At 48.1% G+C, this 26,147-nt stretch overlaps 1 protein-coding gene across 7 annotated transcripts in view; it reads left to right on the forward strand.

Moving 5' to 3' along the window:
- LARP1 (La ribonucleoprotein 1, translational regulator) overlaps positions 1-26,147 on the forward strand; it is a 109,408-nt gene that overhangs the window by 81,294 nt on the left and 1,967 nt on the right. For 6 of the 7 annotated variants that reach the window (XM_060144086.1, XM_060144089.1, XM_060144087.1 and 3 more), the window contains 16 exons: positions 7,925-7,986; positions 8,246-8,311; positions 9,252-9,426; positions 10,353-10,481; positions 10,559-10,765; positions 10,864-11,026; positions 11,842-11,986; positions 15,725-15,899; positions 16,002-16,171; positions 18,348-18,740; positions 19,457-19,646; positions 19,769-19,974; positions 20,437-20,543; positions 21,411-21,562; positions 23,881-24,025; positions 25,951-26,060. In XM_060144086.1, the coding sequence (XP_060000069.1) occupies positions 9,303-9,426; positions 10,353-10,481; positions 10,559-10,765; positions 10,864-11,026; positions 11,842-11,986; positions 15,725-15,899; positions 16,002-16,171; positions 18,348-18,740; positions 19,457-19,646; positions 19,769-19,974; positions 20,437-20,543; positions 21,411-21,562; positions 23,881-24,025; positions 25,951-26,060 (2,416 nt within the window). In that variant the 5' untranslated portion in view covers positions 7,925-7,986; positions 8,246-8,311; positions 9,252-9,302. The remainder of the gene's footprint in view (positions 1-7,924; positions 7,987-8,245; positions 8,312-9,251; positions 9,427-10,352; positions 10,482-10,558; positions 10,766-10,863; positions 11,027-11,841; positions 11,987-15,724; positions 15,900-16,001; positions 16,172-18,347; positions 18,741-19,456; positions 19,647-19,768; positions 19,975-20,436; positions 20,544-21,410; positions 21,563-23,880; positions 24,026-25,950; positions 26,061-26,147) is intronic. The other variant, XM_060144090.1, reaches the window with a different exon arrangement.

A 26,147-nucleotide genomic window follows, 5' to 3' on the forward strand; every position in this document is an offset into this window, starting at 1 on the left:
ACCTAGCAGCCACCCTGAACCCCTATCATAGTTTCAGAAAATGAGAGGTTAAGTCTTACTCTAGGATCTTCCATGCAGGGTGCCTTTCTGCCTCCTGATGAACCTGCTTGCTTGGCTTTCATTCCTCTGTGGCCCTGTTAATGCCTATCGAGTTACAAGCTGCATGAGGAGTTGGTCAGATAAGACCATCTCCCCTGGCCTTATGAGTTACTTGTTTGATGGCAGCTGGTTGTTAGAGCATTCTCATGTGGACTCCAGAGTCTATGCTGTTAACAGCTGCTCTGTCCTGCCTCTTAGCCCAACAGCCTAATTGGGGTGGGGTGGGGCGGGGAGGGGGAGTGGTAGTGTAGGGGTCACATCCCCTCTACATTTGCTGAAGGGGGAGGGAGTGAAATAGGGCACCAGTGAGCAAGGGCGGGGAGTCTGCTGGTGGGGCAGCCTGTCTCCATGTCCATGGCGTCCCAGGGCTCTTTTCTTACCCAGTTGGAGTATAATAAGTAGCACTGAAGGGGCCTCCAAGGCTTGCCCAAACTCAGCAGCAGGGACAAATCAGCGGCTTTTGGGGAGCAGGGCCAATCTGGCTGAACTGGATTGGGGGAACTAGTCTTTACCCAAGAACTCCAATTCCCCATGTGCTTCTGGGACACTTGGCAAGTCTCTCCCATTTCTGCTGGAGTTTTTCCTGTTACCGAGTGTCCCCAGCCTGCAGGGCTGGAGCTGTTAGGACCCAGCCATTTGAGAGAGCAGGAAACTGAGGGTTAGTGAGGGTACCCAACCTGTCACACTAGATAGATGGCTGGTTAGGACCTCTAGAGCCTGCCTGCCCCACGTCTTCCAGATGGAGCCAAGAGCCTTCCTTGGAGAAGTGCAAAGAAGTTAAGTCGCTGGTGGAAGTGGGGCCCCGCTTGCAGATCCACTTCAACCAGAGCACCCCTCCTTTTCTGTTATGTATCCCAGCTCCATGTGAGAAGCCGTTCTTAAAAACGGGGACTTTCTGGGACTCTATTATAGGCACCATCAGTAGTTGTGGGGAGTGGTGCCTGGAATGCTTGGGTCCCTGAGGCCCTGCTCTCCATCCTGTGAGTGCGTGTAATTGTGCACAGGGCATATTTTGTTGAGTGAGAAAATTGGCTTCCTGACCTGTGGGAAAAGCTCGGGATCACTAGGCAGAAACTCGATGTTCACTGTCAGCTCCACAACAATTCACTGGTCACTTTGGGCACAGCCTGGTCCCTCCTGGGCCTCAGTTTTCCTATCTGTACAATGGCATGAGTTCTCAGGTCCCTTCCAGCCTCTTCACTCCAATAACAGGGATAATCCACAGTAATTTCTTGGAGATTCAGAGGCCTCGTGCAGCAGAGAATGCCTTAGACTTAGGACGGTAAAAATGAGTTTGCATTACCTAAGGTGTGGTGGGTGACCACAGGGACAAGGGAAAACCAGCTTTGATGTCAGCAGCCTCCCACAGAAGGACGGTGGAGTCAGTGGGGCAGCAGAGCATTGCAGCCTGCCTGAAGATTGGCTCTGAAATCCAGGGCCCAGCTGCTGGGTGATTAACCTGCTCCTCAGGCAGCGCTTAGGAGAGCATGCAGGAGCCCACAAGCTGGATGTGGCTTGAAGAAGGTTTTGGGTGTTTTTTTGTTTTCTTTTGTGGTACGCGGGCCTCTCACTGTTGTGGCCTCTCCCGTTGCGGAGCACAGGCTCGGGACGTGCAGGCTCAGCGGCCATGGCTCATGGGCCCAGCCGCTCCGCGGCATGTGGGATCCTCCCGGACCGTGGCACGAACCCGTGTCCCCTGCATCGGCAGGCGGACTCTCAACCACTGCACCACCAGGGAAGCCCGGGTTTTGTTTTTTAATGTGAATTCATTAACAATATTTAGAAAGCAGAAAATTTCCCTTCCATATCAAATTTATTTTTCTACCTTTCTTGAAAACTCGGAAGCTCTGGCAACATAAGCTTGTGTTCATGGGTGGCATTGTGACTGCTCTTGAGTGGGTGCTGCCCTCTTAGCTGGTGTCTGTGCTTCCCAGCTTGCCATGCCAGCCAACCAGCCAGCCAGCCTTGTGATTTATGGTGTAGCCTGGGGCCTGGCGGCTTAAGTCTGGGACCTCTGGGGAGTTCCTGTGCTGTTTTGTTTGCTGCACACTCTCTGTTCTGTTTTCCACAGCTGACGTCTGGTGTTTGGGTTGAAGCACACTGATTCCAACTTGAAGGAGAACAGGGCATAGGTCTAGACTCCAGAGGGGTTGCAGTTGCCAGGCTGCAGAGCTGTGCTGTTCAGACATAATGCAAAGGGGTAATTAACCTCTTTTCCCAGAAAAGAACGCTCTGGAAAGTCCTTCAGGAAGCACCCATGCCGATGTAGATTTCTTAATTCAGCAAATATTTACTGTGGGCCAGCCATGTACAGGCTGCAGTCTTGGGTTCCAGCGGCCAATGAGAAACGCAGAAAAGATCCCTACCCTTGTGGAACTCCTAGTCATTGTTCACACATCCAGCACGTTGCCGGCTGGTGAAGCCCAAGGTGGAGTCAGGCTGTACCTGGGTTTCAATCCATCTCTGCTACCTACTAGGCAGGTGGGCTCTCTGAGCCTCAATTTTCCTCAGCTGTAAACTGGGAGTCTTCATCATCTTACCTGCCTCCTAGCTCCTAGCGTGGTTGTGAAAAATAAATGAGCTACTGCATGTGAAGTACTTTGGCATTTTGCGTGGATAGTATATGGACTCAGCAATTGATTAGTCTAGTGGGGTTGAGATGCACAAAAGTGCAACCATTTCAGGGGCTAATGAGTACTCTGAAGATCCCACATGATAGACTGAATTAGAACTTGATCCAGAGCTGCTAGTTGGGCAATTAGGGAAGGCCTTGAGAAGAATTTATGCTGAGATCTGTGTGTCACACAGAATACATACTGTGTGACCCTGGGCAAGTCTCTTCCGTCAATTTCATTTTCCGAACAACTGGAATGTCTTTCTGAAACAATTATGTGAAATTACACATAGCAAGTTAAACCAGTTTTTGGCACCTAGCCACTACCCAGTAAAAGGTGGTGATTACGATTACCGTTCTAACTAGAACCAAATGTGCTCTTCGGAAAGGCTGCGTTAGGGAGCTGGTGCTTGGAGGCCAGAGGCTTCACTGCCTGCTGATATATTTCAGCTGTGATGACGATTAGTTAATTAGCTTTGGGGTAGGACTTCAGGGACTGGTACCAGTAGTGGGAGTGACCACAGCCACCCCAGGACAGCAGAGTCCGTGTCTGGGGCAGGGAGAGTCACTGCAGGCTATAGATAGTTGACTGGGGCCTGAGCCTGAGCTGGGCTGGGCCAGGTGGTATCATGTGACCAGAGCCCGCTGCCCCTGCCCCTCCTCCCAGGCCGAGGGACGCAGACTCTTCAGAAGCTTCCTTTGAGCGGAGCCTCAAGGTGAGCGGACCTTCCGAAGGTTTCTTCTCTCTGTCCAGTTCTTTCTATAAGGGCACCCTTCAGCCCCCTCCCGTGTTTCACCTGCAGGTCTGGGGGAACTTGGGGTGGGAAGGCTGGATAGAGAGAGGCTTCTGAGAGGTGGTGGCAGCGGTAGGAATCAGTGAAGAGGGTGAGGATGGTTAACACAGCATTTTTTTTTTTTATTCTGTAGAAGAGTGTTCCTGCCGGGGTGGGGGTGGCGTTGGGATCAGTGAGGAGGGGATGAAAAGACCGGGTCCCCAGCCTCTTCCTCTGTGACTCCACCACACCCCCAGGCTGGATGACAGCTGAAAATACATCAGGCTTTTCTTACTCTGTCCCCAGGCTGGCCTGGGAGGGACGGGCACAGGTGGGTGATGTAATCTAGACTCCTACTGGCCTCACTCCCTGCCCTTAAATGGTGTCTCTGCCTTCCACAGTGAGGGTCCTGGGCTGTAGTTCAGGCAGTGGTGGGGGCAGAATCCATGTCAGCTGGATGCTTACCCCCGACCCCCATCCTCACTGGGGCAGATGCTGAGGTGGAGGGACTGGGAAGCAGGCCTGAATGCCTCTCTCCTCACGGGACTGGGGGGTGCCACATGTGGGGCTTCCTCCGGGCCTGCTTGGTGGCAATTTCCCTTGCCTCTCTCTGGGTGCAGGAGAGGGGATTGTCAGGTTGCCAGTGTCCAATCCTAGGAGTGTCGCTTGTCTTGCTCTATGACCTTTTAGGTTTCCCTGCAGTGGGCCTTGGTTTTCTCCAGTGTGTAGAATGATATCCTGCAGCCCAGCCATTGAGGGCCTGCCCTGCTGGCCACGATGAGGAGATAATTTGGACCGTCCTCCAAGTGGCTGAGAGCACAGGCTTTAGAGTCTGATTGCTTAGCTTCAGATCCTGTTCTGTTGCTTGCTAGCTGTGATCTTGGTAAATAACCTTTCCACCATGTACCTTGGTTTTCTCATTTGGAAAATGAGACCAATTAGAGAAACTAACTCAGCATCAGAACAGTGCATGGCATCTAGTAAGTGCTCACTCCGTTAATACTATGACCACGGCTTGTTGCTAGCATCTCTTCTGCTTTCATGAGAAGTCTCATTGGTTGAGATCTTACCTTTTCTTCCCTCTACCTCTAGGTGTGAATTTCCTTTGTTCAGTTGAGGAAGGTGAGGGAGGCCCCAGGAAGGGGGTGGTATGTAGTATCTCCAAGGCTATACAACTGGTGAGTATTGGAGTCTGGACTAGGACCCAAGGCTGATTTCAGGTGATCAGTTGCCTCTGGAGTCAAGGCAGGGCTGGGACGTGGGTTCCCCTGGGATCCAGCAGTGCCTAGGATACTTGTTTCTCTGCCGGGGGGGAAGGCTCCAGCTGAGGGTTAAGGCCATAGACTCAGGAACAAGCACTTGGAAAGCAAAGCTTCTTTTCTTCTCTAGTGTGAAATACTAGAGGAGATGGGTGTGTGAACTCTCCGTTCGTTAAACAAACGTCAGCCGTGTTGCTAGGTCCTGAGCTAGACTCTGGGATCACTGCTATGAAAGCACCCTGGTACTTGCTCTTAAGGGGTGGGGTGGGCTGCATGGTGGATAAGTAACCGGGCACCTAACACAACGCAGTGAGAGCGCAGAGCCAGGGCCCTTCGCCTAGGATCTGGTTGGACTCCTCCGAGGGGGTTGACCTAATGGCCAGGTATATGGCAGCAGGTGGGTATGAACTCCAGTAATGTAGCCCCTAAGCCCCTACAAATTACCTTGTTCCCCAAGGTAGAAGTTCTTTGCAATCAGGGTAAATTCAGTCTTTTTAGATACTTGACTCATCTCTAGGAGATGATGCCAGCCCCACAATAAATATTTGGCCTTCGCCTATTCTCCTGGCACTAAGGCCTGAAATCTAGTAGTTCCCTCTGGCCAGCCCCATCCTGCAAGGCCTTCTCCCATCTTACCTGGCCCCATCTCACTTCACCTACACTCATCCCTGTTTCATTTCCAGCTTTTCCTCTCCTCTTACCAGTTCTTTTTACCACAACCCGATGAGTTTGACTCACCCACGTGCTTTCTCCCCCTAAACCTCCCCTAGTTTCCCGCTCCTTAGACCTCCTAGATCTGGCCCTTCTAGGTAGCTTTTTTTCCAAAAGATAAGCTTTAGGATCTTTCTGGAACAAGCAGTATAGAAAATATAGTTGACCTTTGAGCAACACAGGTTTGAACTGTGTGGGTCCACTTATATGTGGTTTTTTTCAACAGTAAAAGCACCACATGATGTGTGATTGGATTTTTCGACTATGTTGGAGGTGGGTGCCCCTAACCCCCGTGTTGTCACGTTCCCCTGGTCAGCTTGGGATTGTGGGGGAGTAGGGAATCAGTGGGCTCTTTCAGTGGCAGTTTAGCACTCCCATTAATTGGAGACTGAACTTTTAGTACTTTACCATGTCCCTTTGTGATCTTGGTGAACAGAATGTCAGGCAGGGTGATTACAGGATCTGATGCCTCGCAATTTTGAAAGAGTTTTTATTAGAGGAAATAGACAGTGACCTGAAAAACTTTGCCTTAAACCTTTTCCAGTAGTTTTCAGGAACACCTGGCCCTCTGACTGATCCTCTTTTCCAACTTTGTGTTGATGAAGTTGATGTTGCAGGCCTTTGGGCATGCTCTCGTTCTGGTAGCATGCAGGCGGTGCTGTTGGGGTGTGGAGGCTGGGTCCCTGCAGAAGTGACTGCTGTCACAGCTCGTGTGTAGCTGAGGGAGGTGATCTTCTCGTGGCTGCCCCTGCTGGTCCTAGTCAGGGAACTAGGTGGTATTAGCCTTCTCTGGGCCAAACCAGAATTAGCAAGAAAATCAGTGTGGAGTAAGTAGTTCTCTGGGCCTAAGGGCTTCATCCTCTTGGGACTGAGAGGGCTTTTCTCGTTCTCCACTGCTCAGCACTGGGAATGGGGGATGCTGTGGATTGGGTTACAGAGCCCCAGCCCTCCTGTGGCATATGGGGTGTCTCGAGGGGGCAGTGGCTCCGGTATGGGGTAGAAGCCAAGAATGCAGTGGCCTCACAGTTAGGAGTCAGGAAAGGACTCTCTCTGCTCGTTAAGGGTACACGCGTCTGATCAAGGCATAGAACGTTCCTTCTGAGACCAGCTGGACAAATTTCTCTGCTCAGGGACTGGGGGCAGCTCCTGACCCCTGGCATGGCTGGCCAACAATGGAGGCAAAGTGACGGGCGAGCAGTGGGTGAGCAGAGCCCCAGGATGTGTATCTTTTCCCGTGGATCTCTGGGGGAGGAAGGGTTCAGAAACTCTTGGTCTTCAGAGCCAAGTTGGAAAAATAAGGGTAGGTGTAGGAAGGGTCAGACCTATTAGAGCCACTGCCTTAAAAAAATTTTTTTTTTTTTCTTTTTAAAAAGCCCCTGGACTTCTCTGGCAGTCCAGTGGTTAAGACTCCGCACTTCCACTATAGGCGGTGTGGGTTTGATCCCTGGCTGGGGAACTAAGATCCTGCAGCTATGCAGTGCAGCCAAAAAAATAAAAAAATAAAAATCCCGGTCTGCCCTTGTTGAAACTACTGGAGAACCCCAAACAAAATTAAATCACTGTAAACATACTACTTAACTCCTGGTAATAGTCGGTTATATCTCCTTCTAGAGTTTCTACTGTGTGTATGTGTACGTATACGTTTTTTATTTACTTTACAAAAATAGGGTTATAACTTTTCTCATTTATTGTGTTTATCTTTTCATATCAGTAGAGATCGTTATCTTTTTATGACCATTCTAAAAGTTGTTGAACTTTTATTTAGCCAGTTCCCTGCTATTGGACATGTATTGTTTTCAGTTTTTTTGAAATTATGCATAGCCCTTTCAGCATCTTTGCACATAACCCTAAACACTTGTCTAATTTGTATCATTAGGATAAATCCCTAAAGGTGGAACCATTGAGTCAAATGGGGGTCTCACTTTTTCTTTAGAAACTTGGAAGGCAGGCACATCTTCTCTGAATGGCTCACTCTTCTGTTGACCACAGGTCACTGAGGACAGGGCTGGCCCTGACATGTGGGGCTTAGAAGAGGTCCTTGGATTGCCCACTTAGGGTTTGTATCTTGCCTTCCTAAGTCTGCTCACACACAGACTTCTAGAATGTTAGAGCCAGAGAGGGTCTTTCAGATCCCTTTATGGAATCTGGGTCGATTCGGGAGCCCTGAATTACAGAGCAAACCCTGGCATGGACTCAGTTCCCTTTTTCACAAGAGGGTATAGAGCGGTGAGGGTCCTCCGAGTTGAGTTCTCGGGGTTTCGGCTGCTTGCTGCTTCCATGATCGCACTTGCCATGATTTCTTCAGAAAGAGGTGTTTGAGCATGTGTCCTTCCCGTCCCCACCGCGTCTTCCTCCTTTGGGAGCCTGCAGGTTGTTTGGTGGAGTGGGGTAGTGATGAGGCTGAGGAGGTGGTTGTGGGCCCCTCCCATGGGCTCTGCGTAACTCTCCCTCCCTTCTTGTTCCCACAGAACATGCTGCTCCGGCCAGGGTGGTGAGGGCAGCAGTTCCTAAACAGCGCAAAGGTAGCAAGGTAAGAAGTAGGAGTTGGCAACCCAAGCAGGGACTTCCTGGAGGTGGGAGCCTCTTTTCTGTTGTAGTGAGTGCTTCTGGACTGCGAGGTACTTCTGGGTTCTCTCTGAATAGGAGGGACACTTTTTCTGGGTCTCTACATTGTGGATGGTCCTCGTGGACAGACTGATTTTGGCCTCTGATCTCTCAGTGGAGCTGTATTTTGGATGAGGGCCTGAATGGTCGAGGCAGAGTTACCCCTCATAGAATGTGCCTTGCAGGTTGGTGACTTTGGAGATGCAATCAACTGGCCAACACCTGGAGAGATAGCCCACAAGAGTGTGCAGGTGAGTCTGTGGGAGGGATGGGCAGGTTTGAATTCTGTCTACATGTTCACATTTGGCCTCAAGCTTTCAGAGCCTCAGCTGTTACCTTTCTGTTTTTTTAAGAGGAGTGGTTGGTACCATATGGGCAACATTGAAATAGCTAAGAATCATTCTTTGCGCACTTGCTGTGTGTCAGGGACTGCCAAGTGCTGTTTTTTCATCATTTCATCTAACCCTCAGTGACTCCTAGATAGGTCCTTCAGTAATTCCCATTTTACAGATGAGGCCACTGAGGCTGGGGACGGTTAATTACTAGCCCTTGATGGCCAAGTGGGGATTAGAAGTCAGGTGTGTTGTATTGTTTCAAAGCCTGTGATCTCCATCACTACACTTGGATTGCCTGTAGGTGATCATTAGGCCAGGTACCCGCCTCCACACCACAGGTCATGGGGAAGCTTATGTAGCTTTCCTGAGCCCTAGCAGAAGATGGACTCCTGGTCAGTCCTCTCCTTCCCAGCACTTTCGTTCTGGGCTGACAGCTAGGTCCCTCACTGGCTCTGGCCACACTGGCCTTTAGTTCACAGCAGGGTTGGTGTGGACAGACCAGGGGCCAGCATCTCCTCCGTCCCACAGGTGACCTGAACTATGTGATCCTGTTGTAGGGAGTAAAACAATTGCCCGTTGCAGGCCGCAGCCCCGGCCCTGGGGGTTGTCTCTGTCATTTAGACTTAAGGAAGCTGGAGAGACAGGTTGTCCTCTACCTCCTGCCTGTTTGACAACTCTTGCCAGCGAAAGCATCTCAGGTGTGAAAGTAGGACCTTAGAATACATGCAGCCCAACCTGCCGTCACATGCTCCAGCTCCTCAGCCCCGTTCTTCCAGTGACAGGGAGCTCCCTTCTTCCCATCCCAAGAGGCTCTCAGACTCACATCACCTCCCTGTTCCTCTACTTCCCGCTACAGCCACAGTCCCACAAGTCTCAGCCTGCCCGCAAGCTGCCACCCAAAAAAGACATGAAGGAACAGGAGAAAGGAGAGGGGAGTGATAGTAAGGAGAGCCCGAAGACCAAGTCAGATGAATCGGGGGAGGAGAAGAACGGGGATGAGGACTACCAGCGAGGCGGGCAGAAGAAGAAAGGTGAGTGGCTTGGATCAGGACTCGGGAGAAGGTGGTAGGGCAGAACCAAGAAATGTCGGAACGCCAGGGCTGCTGGAGCAACCTCAGGAGCCCCCGCAAGACGTCCTTGGGAGGCTGATGGGTGTAGGCCACTGGGTCAGCAAGCTTCACTCCAACTATCTGTCCATCAGTTCCTTTTCTTTAACAAGCATTTGGTAAGCCCTGTCCTCAGCACTGGGGCTCTAGCAGTGCAGAAGACGGGGGCGGGGTCTCTGCCTCAGAGTGTTCTTTGTGTGTCTTGATGTATTGCTGTCCCGTGTTAGATTTCATTTAAAAGGCAGGAGTTCCCATTGCTCTGGCTGAACTGGCTAGAGTACAGGTTTGGCTGCTCTCATACATATCCAGAGGAACAGGGGGTCTGACCAGGATGGAAGGTTATTTCTCTCACCTGAGAGCTGGGTGGAAGTAGGCCAGGTGCAGCTCTTTGATTCCTTTGTCTTGCTGTGTGTTGGCTCTTCTCATTCCAGATGACTCACTCCACCTAGCAGGATGGGGAAAGGGGGGAGTAGCTCCCTGCCTTTTAGGGACTCACCCTGGAATTGACTGCTTCCACTCAGCTCCCCTGGGTAGAATTTCGGCACGTGTCTAAGGGAGCCTGAAGGTGCAGTCTTGATTCTGGGCTGCCATGTGTCTGGTTCCAGAGGGGGTTCTCTTGACGGTGGAGAAGTTGATATTAGGAGTCAACCGAGAGTGTCCATCACAGTGAAGTCCACCACCTTCTTATTTTAGAGATGAAAATGAGGTCCAGTGAGGGAAAGGAATCTGCCCAAGGTCACCAGATGGTGATTCAGGCCTGAGACCCCAGACAGGGACAGAAGTGTTGGGGGTAGGGATGGCCAGGAGGGACCTCTCCTTCAAGCCTTTCTTGTACCCATGCTGTCCTCCAGGGAACAAACACAAGTGGGTTCCGTTGCAAATAGACATGAAGCCTGAAGTGCCCAGAGAGAAACTGGTCTCTCGCCCTACTCGCCCGCCAGAGCCACGACACACACCTGCCAACCGCGGGGAGATCAAAGGTATGCACCTCCCACTACGGAGGGCCTGGGCATGGGGCTCCTCCTCAGGCCTGACCCGGCGCCCCCTCTCCCCATAGGGTCTGAGCCTGCCACCTACGTGCCCGTGCCCGTGGCCCCCCCCACCCCAGCCTGGCAACCAGAGACCAAATCGGAGCCTGCCTGGCACGACCAGGATGAGACATCGAGTGTGAAGAGTGATGGGGCTGGTGGGGCGCGGGCTTCCTTCCGTGGCCGTGGACGGGGGCGTGGTCGCGGCCGGGGACGCGGCCGGGGTGGCACTCGAAGTACGTGAGGCCCCTTTGGGCTCCGGGATGTCCGAGGGAGTGCGGTGGGGGGGTGGGCAGGGGTATCCTCTCCCTCATGACACCCGTTTCCCCCTTAGCCCATTTTGACTACCAGTTCGGCTACCGGAAGTTTGACGGTGCAGAGGGGCCGCGCACCCCCAAGTACATGAACAACATCACCTACTACTTTGACAATGTCAGCAGCACTGAGCTTTACAGCGTGGACCAGGAGCTGCTTAAAGACTACATCAAACGCCAGATGTAAGTGGACAGGCGCCTTCCTCCTGGAGACACGGGTAGGATTGGGGGCTGCCCGAGGATGGTAGCCTGGTAGAGTAGGGCTGTGCAGGCCCTTCTGGTGCTAGCAGCAATTGCTGCCTCTGGCTGGACCTGAAAAAGGTAACTTGAGAGAACTGTACTACCATTATAAAAATTAATTAGTTAATTTTTTTAAAAGGAGAGAAAATGTCTAGATTCTGCTCCACTTTATCCCTTTATTTGTAATGGCAGCATTGAGAACGCTAGCATTATTGGTGAGGCTCAGTGCTCCGTGCCTTATAGGCATTCTCTTATTTAGTCCTGTGGTTGTCTATTTAATTTTTATGAGCTGGGTTTTATCCCCTTTTTATTGATGAGCATACAGGCCCAGTCACTTGCCTAACAAGGCGCAGATTTGAGTCTATTTCTGTCTGATTTGCAAAACCTTAACTCCTAACCTCTCTAATATGTTGTTTCTCAGTCCAGTGGGGGAGCCATACAAGGAAGTAGATCATTGCAGAAGAGTGTGATAAGTGGCTCAGGAACAGAAGAGAAAGTGACCAACAGTATTGGGACTGGGTTTTAAAGGAGGATGAGGAGCTTGTCAGGCATACAAAGAGGCTGAAGGGCAGAGAGAAGTTTGACCCAAGGTTAGGGAGCCATGAAAGGATAACATCATCTCTTTTCAGCCTTTAGGACTGTAAGTACAGTAGGGACAGGGTTGGTCAGAGGCTATGTGAGCTTCCTGGAGTGTACAGAACAAGGAAGGCATATTCACAAATGATGAAGCAATCATACTTCTTCTCCCCTCCACCTAGTGAATACTACTTCAGCGTGGACAATTTAGAGCGAGACTTCTTCCTGCGACGGAAAATGGATGCTGACGGTTTTCTTCCCATCACACTTATTGCGTCCTTCCACCGAGTACAGGCCCTTACCACTGACATTTCACTCATTTTTGCGGTATGTCTCTCTCCCTGGGGCTGGGGTGCAGAGGAAAGAAAGGTCCTTACTTAAGGAGCTGGAATTTGGGCCAAGGCAGAAAACCCTGGAAGAGTCCTCATCTCATTACTTACGCTAAGATTCCAAGGCTTGGCCAGCCTCTCTCTCCCTCCCCGTCCCCTCCCCCTCCCCCTTCTCTCTCTCTCTCTCTCTCTCTCTCTCTCTCTCTCTCTCTGTCTCTCTCCCTCTCTCCCCCCCCTCCTCCCCCCACCCATCCCTTTATTATGGAAAATTTACAAAAGTAGACACAATGGTATAATGAGCCCATTACCCAGCCTCAGCATCTATCAGCTCACGGCCAGTCTTGTTCCATCTGTCTCCTCATGTTCCCTTTCCCAGATTACTTTGAAGGAACTCTCCGGTAATCTGACATTTCATCCATGTTTCAGTATCTGTGTCTGAAAGATAAAGGCCTGTTAAAAAAAAATAATCAGTATATGATTATTGCATGTAAAAATATTAACAGTTCTTTAATATCACCAAATATCTCATCAGTTGCAAATTCACCCCACTTGTCAAAAATGTTTTCGTAGTTTATGAGAATCAGGATCCAGATAAGACCAATATTATTGTCTTATTAAGTCTCCTCCTCTCCCTCTCTTTTTCCTTGCAGTTTATTTTTTGAATATGCTAGATTGTATATCTTGTAGAATTTTCCATAGGACAGAGTGGTATCATTTCACATGTTCTTCTGTACTCCAGATTTTTTTGTAAATTGGTTCTTGAGAAGCCTGATGAGATTCAGGTTTTGGTTGATTGTTTGTTTTTTTCCCTCCTCGTCAAGAATACTTTATAGATAGTGATATATTCTCTCAGATGTCACTTGGTGCTCTTTTTTGCCATATAAACTGCAAATCACTGCCTGTTACTTCATTAGGGACTACAAAATGTTTATATTCTGTCAATCTGTCTTTATTTGTTAGCTGGAATACCTCTTTAAGGAGGTACTTTGCATTATCAACTATTTGGTTACCAAGAAGTATATACTTCGTACAGGAAGGGCAGATAAGTGCTTGATCTTTTCCTTTGTTAACCAGTTTTCAGAATTATGAGCTGATCCCTAATAACCTTCAAAGGTGAACAGTGCGTTTCGAGTTTGTTTTTTTTGTGTTAGTATCATTTAATATCATTACAAACTTGTAGGTTCAAACATTTTGTTTATTTCAAAATTATTGTAGTTATTATGCTGAATCAAATTGTTGTGTCTTTGGCCAGTGGGACCCTGGTTCATCTTGTACATTTCCTGTCCCAGATCTGAAATTGGCCGTTTTTTTTAAGGAACTCTGGGTCCTCTATTTTGGGGAAGTGGTGTTTTTGGTATTTAGATAACACAGTTTGAGTTGTAGCGGTGTTTATTGCTACTTGATTGGTCGATGTTTCTAGAGCTTTTTGTTTGTTTGTTTTAATAAAATACATCATGAGATTGTACTGATAATTTCTATTAAAATTTCTATAGGGTCTATACACATAACCCCAAGTATCTTTAATCTGTAACTACTACTTTCTCCCATGCCAAAAATCCTAATTCCTAACAACATCAACATAACTATTCATTTGTTTTACTCTACAGTTTATACACATTATACTTATAGTACCTCTCCTACTCCTAAAAAGTTTTTTTTCCTATTTATACAGTCAGTGACTATTTTCAACTTGAAATAATTTTTTTGTGGTTGTTTCTTTAACTTAATATATATTAGTTTCATTAGCTTCGCTTTGCTTTCACGTTTTGGGGATTGCTTTCTTACGTCTTCATGTTTGTTTTACATTTATAGAAAACATTTATGTGGTTCCAAAGTCAGATGGTATGTTCATAGAAGCCCGACTTAAAATTTTCTTATTTACACCTTTTCCCTTTCTTTTACTATAAGCAACCTTTCTTGAATCTTTCTATTAAAAAAATTAAGTAAATGCCTCTGTGGGTATTATATACTTCCCCTTTCTTAGATGAACGGTAACATATAGCACATGTATTTCTTCACGCTTTTTTTGCTTTCTCTTAATATATCTGGGAGCTGACCGTGTAGTAGTAGTAGAAGAAAGGTACTCTCATTCTTATTTACAGGTGCATATATATATATAATCTTTTCATGTTTTAGCCCGTGTCTTTGGTGTAGATTTCTAGAAGTGGGATGGCTGAACTGAAAGGCAAATGCATATGTAATTTTGCTAGCTGTTACCTGATTCCCTTTCTAGTGGGTGTGCCTTTTGCATTCTCACCAGCAGTATATGAGAGTGCCTCTTCCTCAGCCTCACCAACACAGTATGTTGTCACGTGTTAAAATGTTTTCCTCTTCCATTTTAAAGATTTTTATTTTTTTTAATTTTTAATAAATTCATTTATTTTATTTTATTTATTTTTGACTGCATTGGGTCTTTGTTGCTGTGCGCGCGGGCTTTCTCTGGTCGCGGTGAGCGGGGGCTACTCTTAGTTGCGGTGCGCGGGCTTCTCGTTGCGGTGGCTTCTCTTGTTGCGGAGCACAGGCTGTAGGCGCACAGGCTTCAGTAGTGGCTCGCGGGCTCTAGAGCGCAGGCTCAGTCGTTGTGGCGCACGGGCTTAGCTGCTCTGTGGTATGTGGGATCTTCCCGGACCAGGGCTGGAACCTGTGTTCTTAACCACTGCACCACCACGGAAGCCCCTAAAAGATTTTTAAAAGGAAACTCTTCTCCCCCCTCCATTTTTCACCCTTTTTCCCAGAGATAAACACCTGTAGCACTTTACCTGTGAATCCTAGAAAAATTTGTGTGCATTTGTATGTTTTTACTTAAAAATTCAAACACCAAAAAATTCAAACACCAATGGGATCTTTTTGGGTTTTTTTAAGTCTTTATTTAATTTGTTACAATACTGCTTCTGCTTTATGTTTTGGTTTTTTGTCCTCAAGGCATTTGGGATCTTAGCTCCCCCACCAGGGATCAAACCCTCACCCCCTGCATTGGAAGTCAAAGTCTTTTTTTCGTTTTAATTAATTAATTTGGTGGCGCTGGGTCTTAGTTGCGACAGGCAGGCTCCTTAGTTGAGGCAGATGGGCTCCTTGGTTGTGGCATGTGAACTCTTTAAGTTGCAACATGCATGTGGGATCTAGTTCCCCGACGAGGGATTGAACCTGGGCACCCTGCTTTGGGAGTGTGGAGTCTTACCCACTGCGCCACCAGGGAAGTCCCTGGAAGGTGAAGTCTTAACCACTGGACTGCCAGGGAAGTCCCCCAATGGGATCTTAAACTCACTGACCTACACCTGCTTTTTTGTGACTCTTACCACCTCAGCACATTTGAAGCTGATTTTAAAGCCTGAATAGTGTTCCATTGAATGGATGTGCCATAATTGGTTTAAATTGCTTATGTGGTGGCAAGCGTAGGTAGTTTCCAGTTTTTTCCTTTTACAGACAGTGTTGCTGTGAATGGCCTTGTATCCAGATCTTATGTTGTCACCTGTTTGTGCAAGTATTTCTCTGGGGCTGATTCCTGGAAGTAGAATGGCAGGGTCAAAGGGCAGGTGTGTTTTTCATGTTGGTACCCTCCTACAAGTTTGAACATCTCACCGGTCCGCTGGTCGTGGAAGATGGTACCAGTTTTCTTATACTCCTGCCAGCACTGGACTTATCCCTGAGCTCATGGGGCTCAGTCATCTACCAGCTTCCAAGATCTCAGTCCGTCCATGTCTTTCCTCTGCATCTTCTCCCTCTTTCTCCCCTGCAGGCCCTAAAGGACAGCAAGGTGGTGGAGATCGTTGATGAAAAAGTCCGCCGAAGGGAGGAGCCAGAGAAATGGCCTCTTCCTGGTCCCCCAATAGTGGATTATTCCCAGACTGATTTCTCCCAGCTTCTCAACTGCCCAGAGTTTGTGCCCCGCCAGCACTATCAGAAGGAGACAGGTAGGTACCCTGCTGGCATGTGGATGCCTCCCTGTTGCCCTTGTCCTCTGGCCATCAGGAGGAGGGCTGGAGGGATGAGGATCTCCCCTTTCCACCCTTTAGAGTCGGCGCCTGGCTCTCCCCGTGCTGTCACACCAGTGCCAACTAAAACAGAGGAGGTCAGCAACCTAAAGACCCTGCCCAAGGGCCTGTCTGCCAGCCTCCCTGACCTGGATTCTGAGAACTGGATTGAAGTGAAGAAAAGACCTCGGCCCTCCCCAGCACGACCCAAGGTGAGTGAGGCCTGCCACGCACCTGAGTTCTAGGGTCCTGGCCTGGAGTGTGGGGAGGGGTGTTGCAAAGGCACAGAGCTCTGGGCTTGTAGAGGCTGGCAGGCAAGCTGGGTGGCTCAGGGTTGTAATGCGAGCTGGAGGTCACCAGTGACTGCAGGAAGGCTGATATGGCCTGTTTCCATTTCCAGTGGGGATCACCCCTCAGGACAACCTTAGCTCCGTGAGATCCTGAATGGCATTTTTCACAGGAGGAGATGATGCAGCCTCTGGCAGCAGTGTCTCATTAAGTATTAAGTGTTTCTTAACACATGCCTGTTCTTTTTGGTTTTGGCCACTCCATGTGGCATGCGGGATCTTAGTTCCCCGACCAGGGATCGAACACATGCTCCCTGCAGTGGCAAAGCGGAGTCTTAACCACTGGGCTGCCAGGGAAGTCCCTTGGCTGTTCTTTTGACCCCATCTAAATCCCTGGGGCTGCATTTTTAGTGCCTTCCCCCTGAATTTGTCCTTACTGTCCCATATATAAGCCCCTCAGACCTTCTGAAGAGGGAAGGGATGGGGAGCAGACACACAGTCTGGACAGAGTCTAGACTAGAACACAGGTCTCCTGTCATTGCTGGCTGCTGACCTTGGGAAGCTTCTTTAATATCTCAAGGCTTCATTTTCTCCGTTTTCGGATGGAAGTAAGGAGGGATTAGACTGCTCTAGAAATAGTAAAGCAATATATGAATAGCTCACATTTAGTCCCCTGTTAGAGAAGTGTTTCAATCTCAAACTAAAATTACTGCCCCTTTTCCAGGAGCAGACTTTTGCTCCATTCACCTGCCCATTGCCATCCCTTCTTTGGAGACCTTATTGGTCTGGGGCTTGTGAGGAGGCCTCAGAGGTGACCTTGGACTTTGGGTTTATGGAATTCTGTGCTCCCTTTTCCATTGTGACCACCCCCCTCAACTCCTTCTTCCTCCCTTCCTGTTTATACCCCGACTTCCTAGCCTGTTCTGGCTGCGGTCTTCCAGAAAGTGTCAGAGGTTAGGCTGGAGTCATGAGGAGAGGGTAGGGTAGTAAGTGCACAAGGACCTGACAGAGTTCAGTTCAGTGCTGCAGACTGCAAAGGCTTTGGAAAGGTGGACCCGTGCTTAGCCCCCATTCCAGAATTCGAGCCCCCACTCCCACCTGACCTATCGTGAACCTCCCAAAAGAGAATAGGGTTAGAGTTTATACAGAAAGCGCTTTGCACAGCAGGGAATTGACGTTTAGATATATACTATGGGGTAGACAGATGCTTTACTTCCAAAATTTCAGATAAATTCAGCCTATCAGCACTCTGGAATACTTTGTTTTGGCTGAAAACAGTCTTGTTTTCTCTTGCCTTTGGGACATGCTGTGTTTTTGTTTGTTTTCTTTTTGCCTCTCACTGTCTCTGTCCCTGCCTTCATCTGGCTTACTTATGCGCGTCCTTTCATAGTCACTTCTTCTGGGAAGCCTTCCCCGACTGTCCCCACTCCCACCCCCAGCTGGTTAAGTGCTACTCCCTATGTGCTCCACGAGGCCTATTTATAGTCCTCACCATAACACACTGCAGTTGGTTGGTTGGTTGACTTCTTCTCCCACTAAACTGAGAGCTCCATAAATTCAAGGACCTGGTCTTGTTCTTTTTCTGCTTTTAGCGTCTTCATACAGGGCCTGGTACCAGTGGGTACTTGCCCATTTATCAAGTAGTTGAACATGTGCTGTTGCTAGATCCCAGTCTAAGTACTGGATAGGATGGAAGGCAAGGCAGCTGTGGTTCGTGCCTGATGAAGCTTCCAGTTTATTGGGAGGTGTTGGGGATGGACAAATGGATGAATCAGCCTGTTGAACTTGTACCCACTCTCAGGCCAGGTGCTGTGGAGGTAAATGAGAGTGCAGTTCCTACGTGCAGGGAAGTTGTTATCTCAGTGTTTATCAGTGACTGTGATGTGAGCTGTGAGCGGAGAAGCCTGGACTCGTACGGGACATCCTTTTTCCACGAGGCTGACTCCGAGGCTGACAGCTGTGACTTGCTGGCATTATCAGGGCCGCAGTTGTAACAGTCCCATGTTGAGGGGTCAGGGCTTCTCCCAGGGCACAGCGACAGGGCCTGGTATAAGGTGATTCCCTGGTGATTCCCTTTCTCCTTGGTCTGCCCCCATGTTAGAAGTCAGAGGAGCCCCGGTTCCTCCACCCGACTACTCTGCCTCAGCAGCTGCCCTCTCAGCAGCTGATGTCCAAGGATCAAGACGAGCAAGAGGAACTGGATTTCCTGTTTGACGAGGAAATGGAGCAGATGGATGGGCGGAAGAACACCTTTACCGCCTGGTCTGATGAGGACTCTGACTATGAGATTGATGACCGGGATGTCAACAAGATCCTCATTGTCACCCAGACGCCACCTTACATGCGCCGGCACCCGGGGGGGGACCGCACAGGCAACCACACCTCGCGTGCCAAGATGAGCGCTGAGCTGGCCAAGGTCATTAACGATGGGCTCTTCTACTACGAGCAGGACCTGTGGACTGAGAAGTTTGAACCCGAGTATTCCCAGATCAAGGTGAGTCTTGGGCCTAGCAGTGGTGGTGGGGCCTGGGGTGCCTGTAACGTGTGGAAGGGGAAGGCTGACGAGCCGTGTGACCTTGGGCACAGAGCCTCAGCATCCTCCTCTAACGAAAGGGGGTGATGCCCGACGGGAGCGGTGGGCTGTGCCAGTGTGAGAGCTGGCCACTCTGCTGCTTGAGCGCCCGTGCTCAGTGTCTTAAGTTGGCTAGCCACTTTGGTGAGGAATAGGATAAGACTTGGATCGTCATTTCTGTTAGGCATATATAAAAGTTTAAAAGCCTTTTGAGGAACTTGCTTTGAGGGTGAAATGTGGAGGAAAGATAGGTCTTTTAAAAAATCACTGCTACCTGGGAACAGTCAAAACTGGTATAGTAGGTGTTTACAGAGTGGGTATGTGTGGGGGTCGGTTGGCCTTTGGTGAGCCTCTGTTGTGAGTAGTAGTGTGTTTGGTGGAGATGAGAGAATTGCCCGAAGAGAATCGGGGTGGGGGAGTCTACAGCACGTTCCTGGGGAACCGGAGTCCTGACCTCAGTGCTGCTGCAGAGAGGGCTGGGCAAGTACTCCCCCATTCTGGGTTAGCACACCCATGCCTGGGTACCTGGGGTTGAGGCATAGTGACGGGGCAGCTGAGAGCCTGGGGACCAGAATTCCATGTATGTGGTCGCAGGAGCTGCCCTCTTCAGCTTCTTGCATGTCTTGATTCCTAAACAGGCTAGGGCAGTCTTCTTACCAGCATCCCTCCCCCGCTGCCCCACCCCAATCTCGTATCCTCTGCAGCAAGAAGTCGAGAACTTCAAGAAAGTCAACATGATCAGTCGGGAGCAGTTTGACACACTAACCCCTGAGCCCCCTGTGGATCCCAACCAAGAGGTCCCTCCTGGACCACCTCGCTTCCAGCAAGGTGAGAGGTGACACCTGCCACCCTGGCCTGGGTGGGAGGGTCTGGAGCCGTCCGACGGGGCCTTACAGGGACAGGCATTCACAGGCCTACCTCTGCTTACTGTCCCCACTCTGCCTCTGCAGTTCCCACTGACGCCCTGGCCAACAAGCTGTTTGGTGCCCCCGAGCCCTCCACCATTGCCCGCTCTCTACCAACCACTGTCCCAGAGTCGCCAAACTATCGCAACGCCAGGACCCCTCGCACTCCCCGGACACCGCAGCTCAAAGACTCAAGCCAGACGTCACGGTTTTATCCAGTGGTGAAGGAAGGTCGGACGCTAGATGCTAAGGTAAGGCGTTCCTGCTGAGCTGCTAAGAGTCTTGGGCTCACTTCACTGCATTCCAGGGCTCTGCTTCTCTCTCTTGCCTTGAGCCAAGAAAGTGGCACGTCCCCCACCTGCTCCGTATTCTTAGGCTGGTGGGCCCACCAGGATTGAGTGACACATCTGCAAGATGGACTGGGCGTGGGAGTGGTGGCCGCATGTAGCCATGGTAAGGCCTAAGGAGGACTGACCAGGTGTGGGTCCTTGAGCAGATCATGTCACCAGCAAGCCTCGATCTCCTCATCTGTGAAGTAGGCGTGTCAGCTCCTAGCTTACAGCTGTGGACATCATGTGAAAATAGACATGAAAATGCTTTATAAATTGTGAGATAACTCACACCTAGGAGGGAATCTTAGTCCTACAAATGCTTGATGCTCCTCAGTGTTGGATGAGTACAATTAGTAACGAGTCCCGGACTGACCTTTGCAGATGCCTCGGAAAAGGAAGACCAGACACAGCTCGAACCCACCCTTGGAGAGTCACGTGGGCTGGGTGATGGATTCCCGCGAGCACAGGCCCCGGACTGCTTCCATAAGGTATGGGACAGTGGGGAAGGGAGGTCAGGCTGACTGCAGGGCGGGCAGCAGAGCCGTGACATTGATGGGACCAAGAAGAGAGAAGGTCTTTGGTCTGCAAATTAAAGAAAATTTAAGGAAGGTGCCCTCATCCAAATCCAAAAAACGGGAGCAGAGTCTAGAGAGCTTAATCCAGACCCCAGGAGGAGGGAGGCTGCCTTCTGAAGTGTGGCGGCCACACGGCGTTCTCTCAACAGGACAACTCAGTTGATTTCCAAAGTGGGTGTCTGCTGCCTCCCTCACGACAGCTAGGGAGTTGAATAAAGATACAGATTCCTGGACCCCACCCTAGATCTCCTGACTGAGCTTCAGGGAGTAGGGCCCAGATTCCTTTTTATTTTTTCTCAGGAAAACTACCCCAGTGTTCTCAGTTCCAAAGCAAGATTTGGGAGCCACTGACCTATGCAGTCTACTCCCTGCAAAGATAGGCATGGTTTTAAGAAAAATACGTTTGGGTTAACCCATTACAGCTCATTAAGGAAAGTCAGATGTTAACATGGGATAAGTAAATGGCTAAAAGCTCAGGTTTGGGCACTGTACAGATCTGGGAAGTTAAATATTAGCTCTGTGACCCAGGGCAAGACTCCCAGTCTCTGTGAGCCCCAGTGACCTCTTTGTTAAAAGAGCATCCAAAGGTCGGTACAAAGAGTGAGACCCATGGATATATATGATAAGTTACGGGCCTAGCACAGTACCTGGGCCTCTTTGTTTGTTGCACTGTGAGAGGCTGGATCTTGGCTGCTGGAAGAGACCAGAGAGGCCCCTCCTATTTGATGGCTGGCAGGTCTGAGGAACCTGGTGACACTGTCTGTTTCATGGTCTCTATAGCTCCAGCCCCTCAGAAGGCACGCCTGCGGTTGGCAGCTATGGCTGTACCCCTCAATCGCTGCCCAAGTTCCAGCATCCTTCCCACGAGCTGCTCAAGGAAAACGGCTTCACACAACACGTCTACCACAAGTATCGTAGGCGCTGCCTTAACGGTAAGAAGCACAGAGGGAGAGGGCTGAGCTTCCTGGACCACTACTTAGATCCAGTGTAAGGGCTGGTGGAGCAGGTGACTATTTTCTCTAACCTCAGAGCAAGAAGTGATAGGACATAATAGCCAGGTAGTTTTGGAATACAGGAGGCAAAAAGAATCTGGTGCTTAGAACATTCCTGTTCCTTGATCTTTCTCTACTGATATAAAAAATACCAAGAATTTTCCTGGGTCTGGCAAGACCACCAGTGTCACAAAAGGGTGTACATGAGACAGCATATATTCTCTAGAACAGTGACGGCCTGTGGACCAAATCCAGCCAGCAGCCTATCTTTGTACAGCCCTGGAGCTAACAGTTTTTTACATTTTTGAGTGTTTGTGGGATGGGGAGGGAGAGAATTTATGACAGAGACCATATGTGACCTGCAAAGCCTAAAATACTTACTCTCCAGCCTCTCACAGAAAAAGAGATGGCTGACCCCTGCTCTAGATGAGACTGCAAGGAGAGCCTCTCTAGATGCTCTCACCTGTTACCTTTCATCACAGAGGAGATAGCTTTTAACTGTAGGTTTCTGTCAGGTTGTTTCTAAAGATGCTCAGAGTCGATCTGAATGCTCACTTGGAGTTATTAAGTCGCTCAGTCCTCTTTTATTCAGCAAAACAAGGCTGCTAAATGCTTGGTTCATCTACCTTACTTCCCTCTTCGTGTGTGTGTGTGTGTGTGTGTGTGTGTGTGTGTGTGTGTGTGTGTGTGTGTGTGTGTGTGTGTGTGTGTGTGTGTGTGTGTGTGTGTGTGTGTGTGTGTGTGTAATTTATGGAGATACAATTTACATATCATACAGTTCATCCATTTAAAGTGTACAGTGCAGCCAGTGGCTTTTAGTATATTTAGGAGTTGTGCGTCCATCACTAGAATCCGTTTTAGAACATTTTCATTACCTTAGAAGTAAACCCTGTGCCCCTTACTAGTCACTCCCCACCCCCCCACCTCCCCACCTCCTCCCAGGCCTGTGCAACCACCACTCTGCTCTCTGTCTTTATGGATTTGCCTGTTCTAGACTTTTCATATACATGGAATCATACAATATGTAGTCCTTTGTGACTGGCTTCTTTCCCTTAGCATAATAATTTCAAGGTTCATTATATGTTGTACCATGTATCAGAACTTCATTCCTTTTTATTATCAAACAACGTTCCACTGTGGATGTACCACATTTTGTCTATCCATTCATCGATCAATGGACATTTTGGGTTTCTGCTTTTTGTCTATCATGAGTAATGCTGCTTTGAACATTCCTGTACATGTTTTTGTGTGGACATAGGTTTTCATTTATCTTGAGTGGAAGAGGTGGGATTCCTGGGTCATATCATAGTGTAACTCTGTGTAACCTTTTGAAGAACTGCAAGACTGATTTCCAGAGTGGCAGCACTATTTTATATTCTTAACAGCGGTGTATGAGGGTTCTGATTTCTCCACATCCTCCCAAAACTTGTTATAGTCTATCTTTTTGAGTATAGCCATCCTAGTGGGTATGCAGTGATATCTTTTTATGGTTTTGATTTGATTTGATACGGTTTTGATAGCTAATAATGTTGAGCATTTTTTCATGTGCTATTGGCTATTTGTAAGAAATGTCTTCTTTGGAGAAATGTCTGTTCAGATCCTTTGTCTACTTTTTATCTGGATTGTTCGTCTTTATTATTAAGTTGTAATGATTCTTTATATATTCTAAGTACAAGCTCCTTATCAGATAACATAATTAGCGAGTAGTTTTTCCCATTCTGTGGGTTGTCTTTTCACCTTGTTGATCATGTCCTTTTAAGAACAAAGGTTCTTAATTTTTTAGTGATACTAGATTTTTCTGTTTTTTCCTTTTGTTTCTTGGGTGTTTTACATATATTTTTTAATGGTACCATTTTTACTCGTTAACATTGTAGGACTGCTGAAATAATCGGTACTGATGATATAGTGAAGAATATAATTTGTTGGAGTACACAAATTATTTGTTCATGCTTTTCCTTGTTATATAACTACACTGAGAGCAGTAACCTTTGAGGTGGAGAGCTAGACCAGGATGACCTGGTTCTGAAGCTGATGCCACCTACTTCTGGGGGTGCTCAGGCCCAGTGCCCAGCAGCAGAGCCTGACACAGGGTAGTTAGTCCTCAATAAACACTTCCCCAAACACTTAAGGGGGCAGGTGATGAGGAAGGGAGTTGGGAGGAGAAAAGACCGATGTCTCTGAGCCCCAGGATCATTTGTCCCCTGAAGCACAGGCAGCCTGGCTCTAAAACACATCTTTCCTCCTTCCTCCTCAATCAGAGCGGAAACGCTTGGGCATTGGCCAGTCTCAGGAGATGAACACTCTCTTCCGCTTCTGGTCCTTCTTCCTCCGAGATCACTTCAACAAAAAGATGTATGAGGAGTTCAAGCAGCTGGCTCTGGAGGATGCCAAAGAAGGCTACAGGTGAGTGGGATTGGGGTGAAGGCTCTGGCTGGGGCTTGGGGGCGTGGTGAGGGTTCTCCGTTGGGTCTACTTCCAGAACTGTAATTGGAAATCTATTGTATATATATTTCATGTACTTTGTAAAAAATTATTACTTTGAATGAGTAATATATTCAAAATTCAAAGAAGTCGGAAGGTTATGTAGCGAGTGAGGAGTCTCCTTATCCCAGTTTTACAGCCGTCTAGTTCCTTTCCCCACAGGCAGCCAGTATTGTTAGACTCTTGTGAGTCCTTTCTGAGAATACTTTGCTTATGTAAGCAAGAACAGACCTAGGGAGTCTCCCCACACACCTCTTTTGTTTACACAAGAGATGGCCTCCATTAGATATTATTTTGCACCTCACTTTTTCACTTAAGGCTATATTTTAGAGGTCATTCTGTATCCATTTATAAATGACTTTCTTGTTCTTTTTTTATAGCTTGTATGGTCTTACACTGTATAGATGTACCATAATTTATTTAACTAGTCTCCTATTAATAGATACTTCGGTTGCTTTCAACATTTTGCTATTCAAAAAAAAACCCAAAAACCTTTGAAGGGACACTTTTTCTCCCAAGTAAAATGTTTTCTCTAAGCAATTTGAAAAGGACAGAAATGTTTAAAGAAGCTGGGGGAAAATGTCCTTCAGTACAGAGACAGCCAGTGTTAATGTTCTGCCATATTATGTATATTTAGGTCATGCAAGGAATGCCTTTTTATGTTTTATTTATCATTTAGGTCATGCAAGGAATGCCTTTTTATGTCTTATTTATCATTTATAAGCATGAGCACTTTTCCATGTTGTTAAAATACTTAACCTTTTTGCCTTCTTACAGAAGTTGTTACATGAGACAAGATCATTTGAAAATCCCAATTCCCAAAGATAACCAGTGTCAATAATATTTAATATATGTAGTCTGTGCCCTTCCAGACTTTATGTGTGCATATATAGATATACATTTTACATATTTCTTTACAACAGTGGGTTTATTCTACATATAGCAGTTTGAAATGTGTTTTTTCTACTTTATAATATATTGTAAACATCTCTCAGTAGTATATTTACATTATAATTTTTTTTTTTCCCCCCCCCGGTACGCGGGCCTCTCACTGTTGTGGCCCCTCCCGTTGCGGAGCACAGGCTCCGGACGGGCAGGCTCAGCGGCCATGGCTCACGGGCCCAGCTGCTCCGCGGCATGTGGGATCTTCCCGGACCGGGGCACGAACCCATGTCCCCTGCATCGGCAGGCAGACTCTCAACCACTGCGCCACCAGGGAAGCCCCATTATAATTTTTAATAGATTATATTATTCTTTTGTACTAAGTTACCATGATTTTTCTTAATTGCTTCTCTAAGACATTTAAATTTTTCAAAATAATGCTGCTATGAACAATTTTGTACATCTGTACAATCTTAGTCTACATTTTTGGTCATTTCCCTGGTGTATGTTCCTAGAATTGAAATTTCTGAGGTAAATGAAGAAACCTACTAATTGGCATGGTCAAATGGCTTTGCAGACACAAATGGCTTTGCTTTTCATGCCAGTGCTTGACAAACTTTGCATAAGGGACAGACAACAAATATCTTGGGCTTTGTGGGACATAAAGTCTCTGTTTCAAATACTCTGCTCTTGTAGCAGAAAGCACCCAGTGATATTTCATAGGCAAATGGGTGTGGGCAGGATGCTGTCGTTCATTCGGCCTCAGTTTGCTGACCCTTGGCAAACATTTAATGCTGGACTCATTTAGACTAGCATTAAATGTTAGCCTTCTCAAAGTATGCTTACCATTTTCTCAATAATCCATGTGTTTAAACTGTTTCATAGTTCATCTATCATCCAGGTGCATTTCCTGTCTTACAGATAAAGAAACTGTCCCAATTTCACTGGCTTGTGTTCTTCTACAGATATGGTTTGGAGTGCCTTTTTCGATACTACAGTTATGGCCTGGAAAAGAAGTTCCGGCTGGACATATTTAAGGACTTTCAGGAGGAAACCGTGAAGGACTATGAAGCTGGTAAGAGTCAAAGAGTTGGGGCTCTGCGAGCCCTGGTCATCTCAGTCTTCTCGGCCCCTAGCTCTGCCTGGGCTTGTCTGTATCATG

Source organism: Lagenorhynchus albirostris, chromosome 3, assembly GCF_949774975.1.
Source record: "Lagenorhynchus albirostris chromosome 3, mLagAlb1.1, whole genome shotgun sequence".
Taxonomy (NCBI): Eukaryota; Metazoa; Chordata; class Mammalia; order Artiodactyla; family Delphinidae; genus Lagenorhynchus; species Lagenorhynchus albirostris.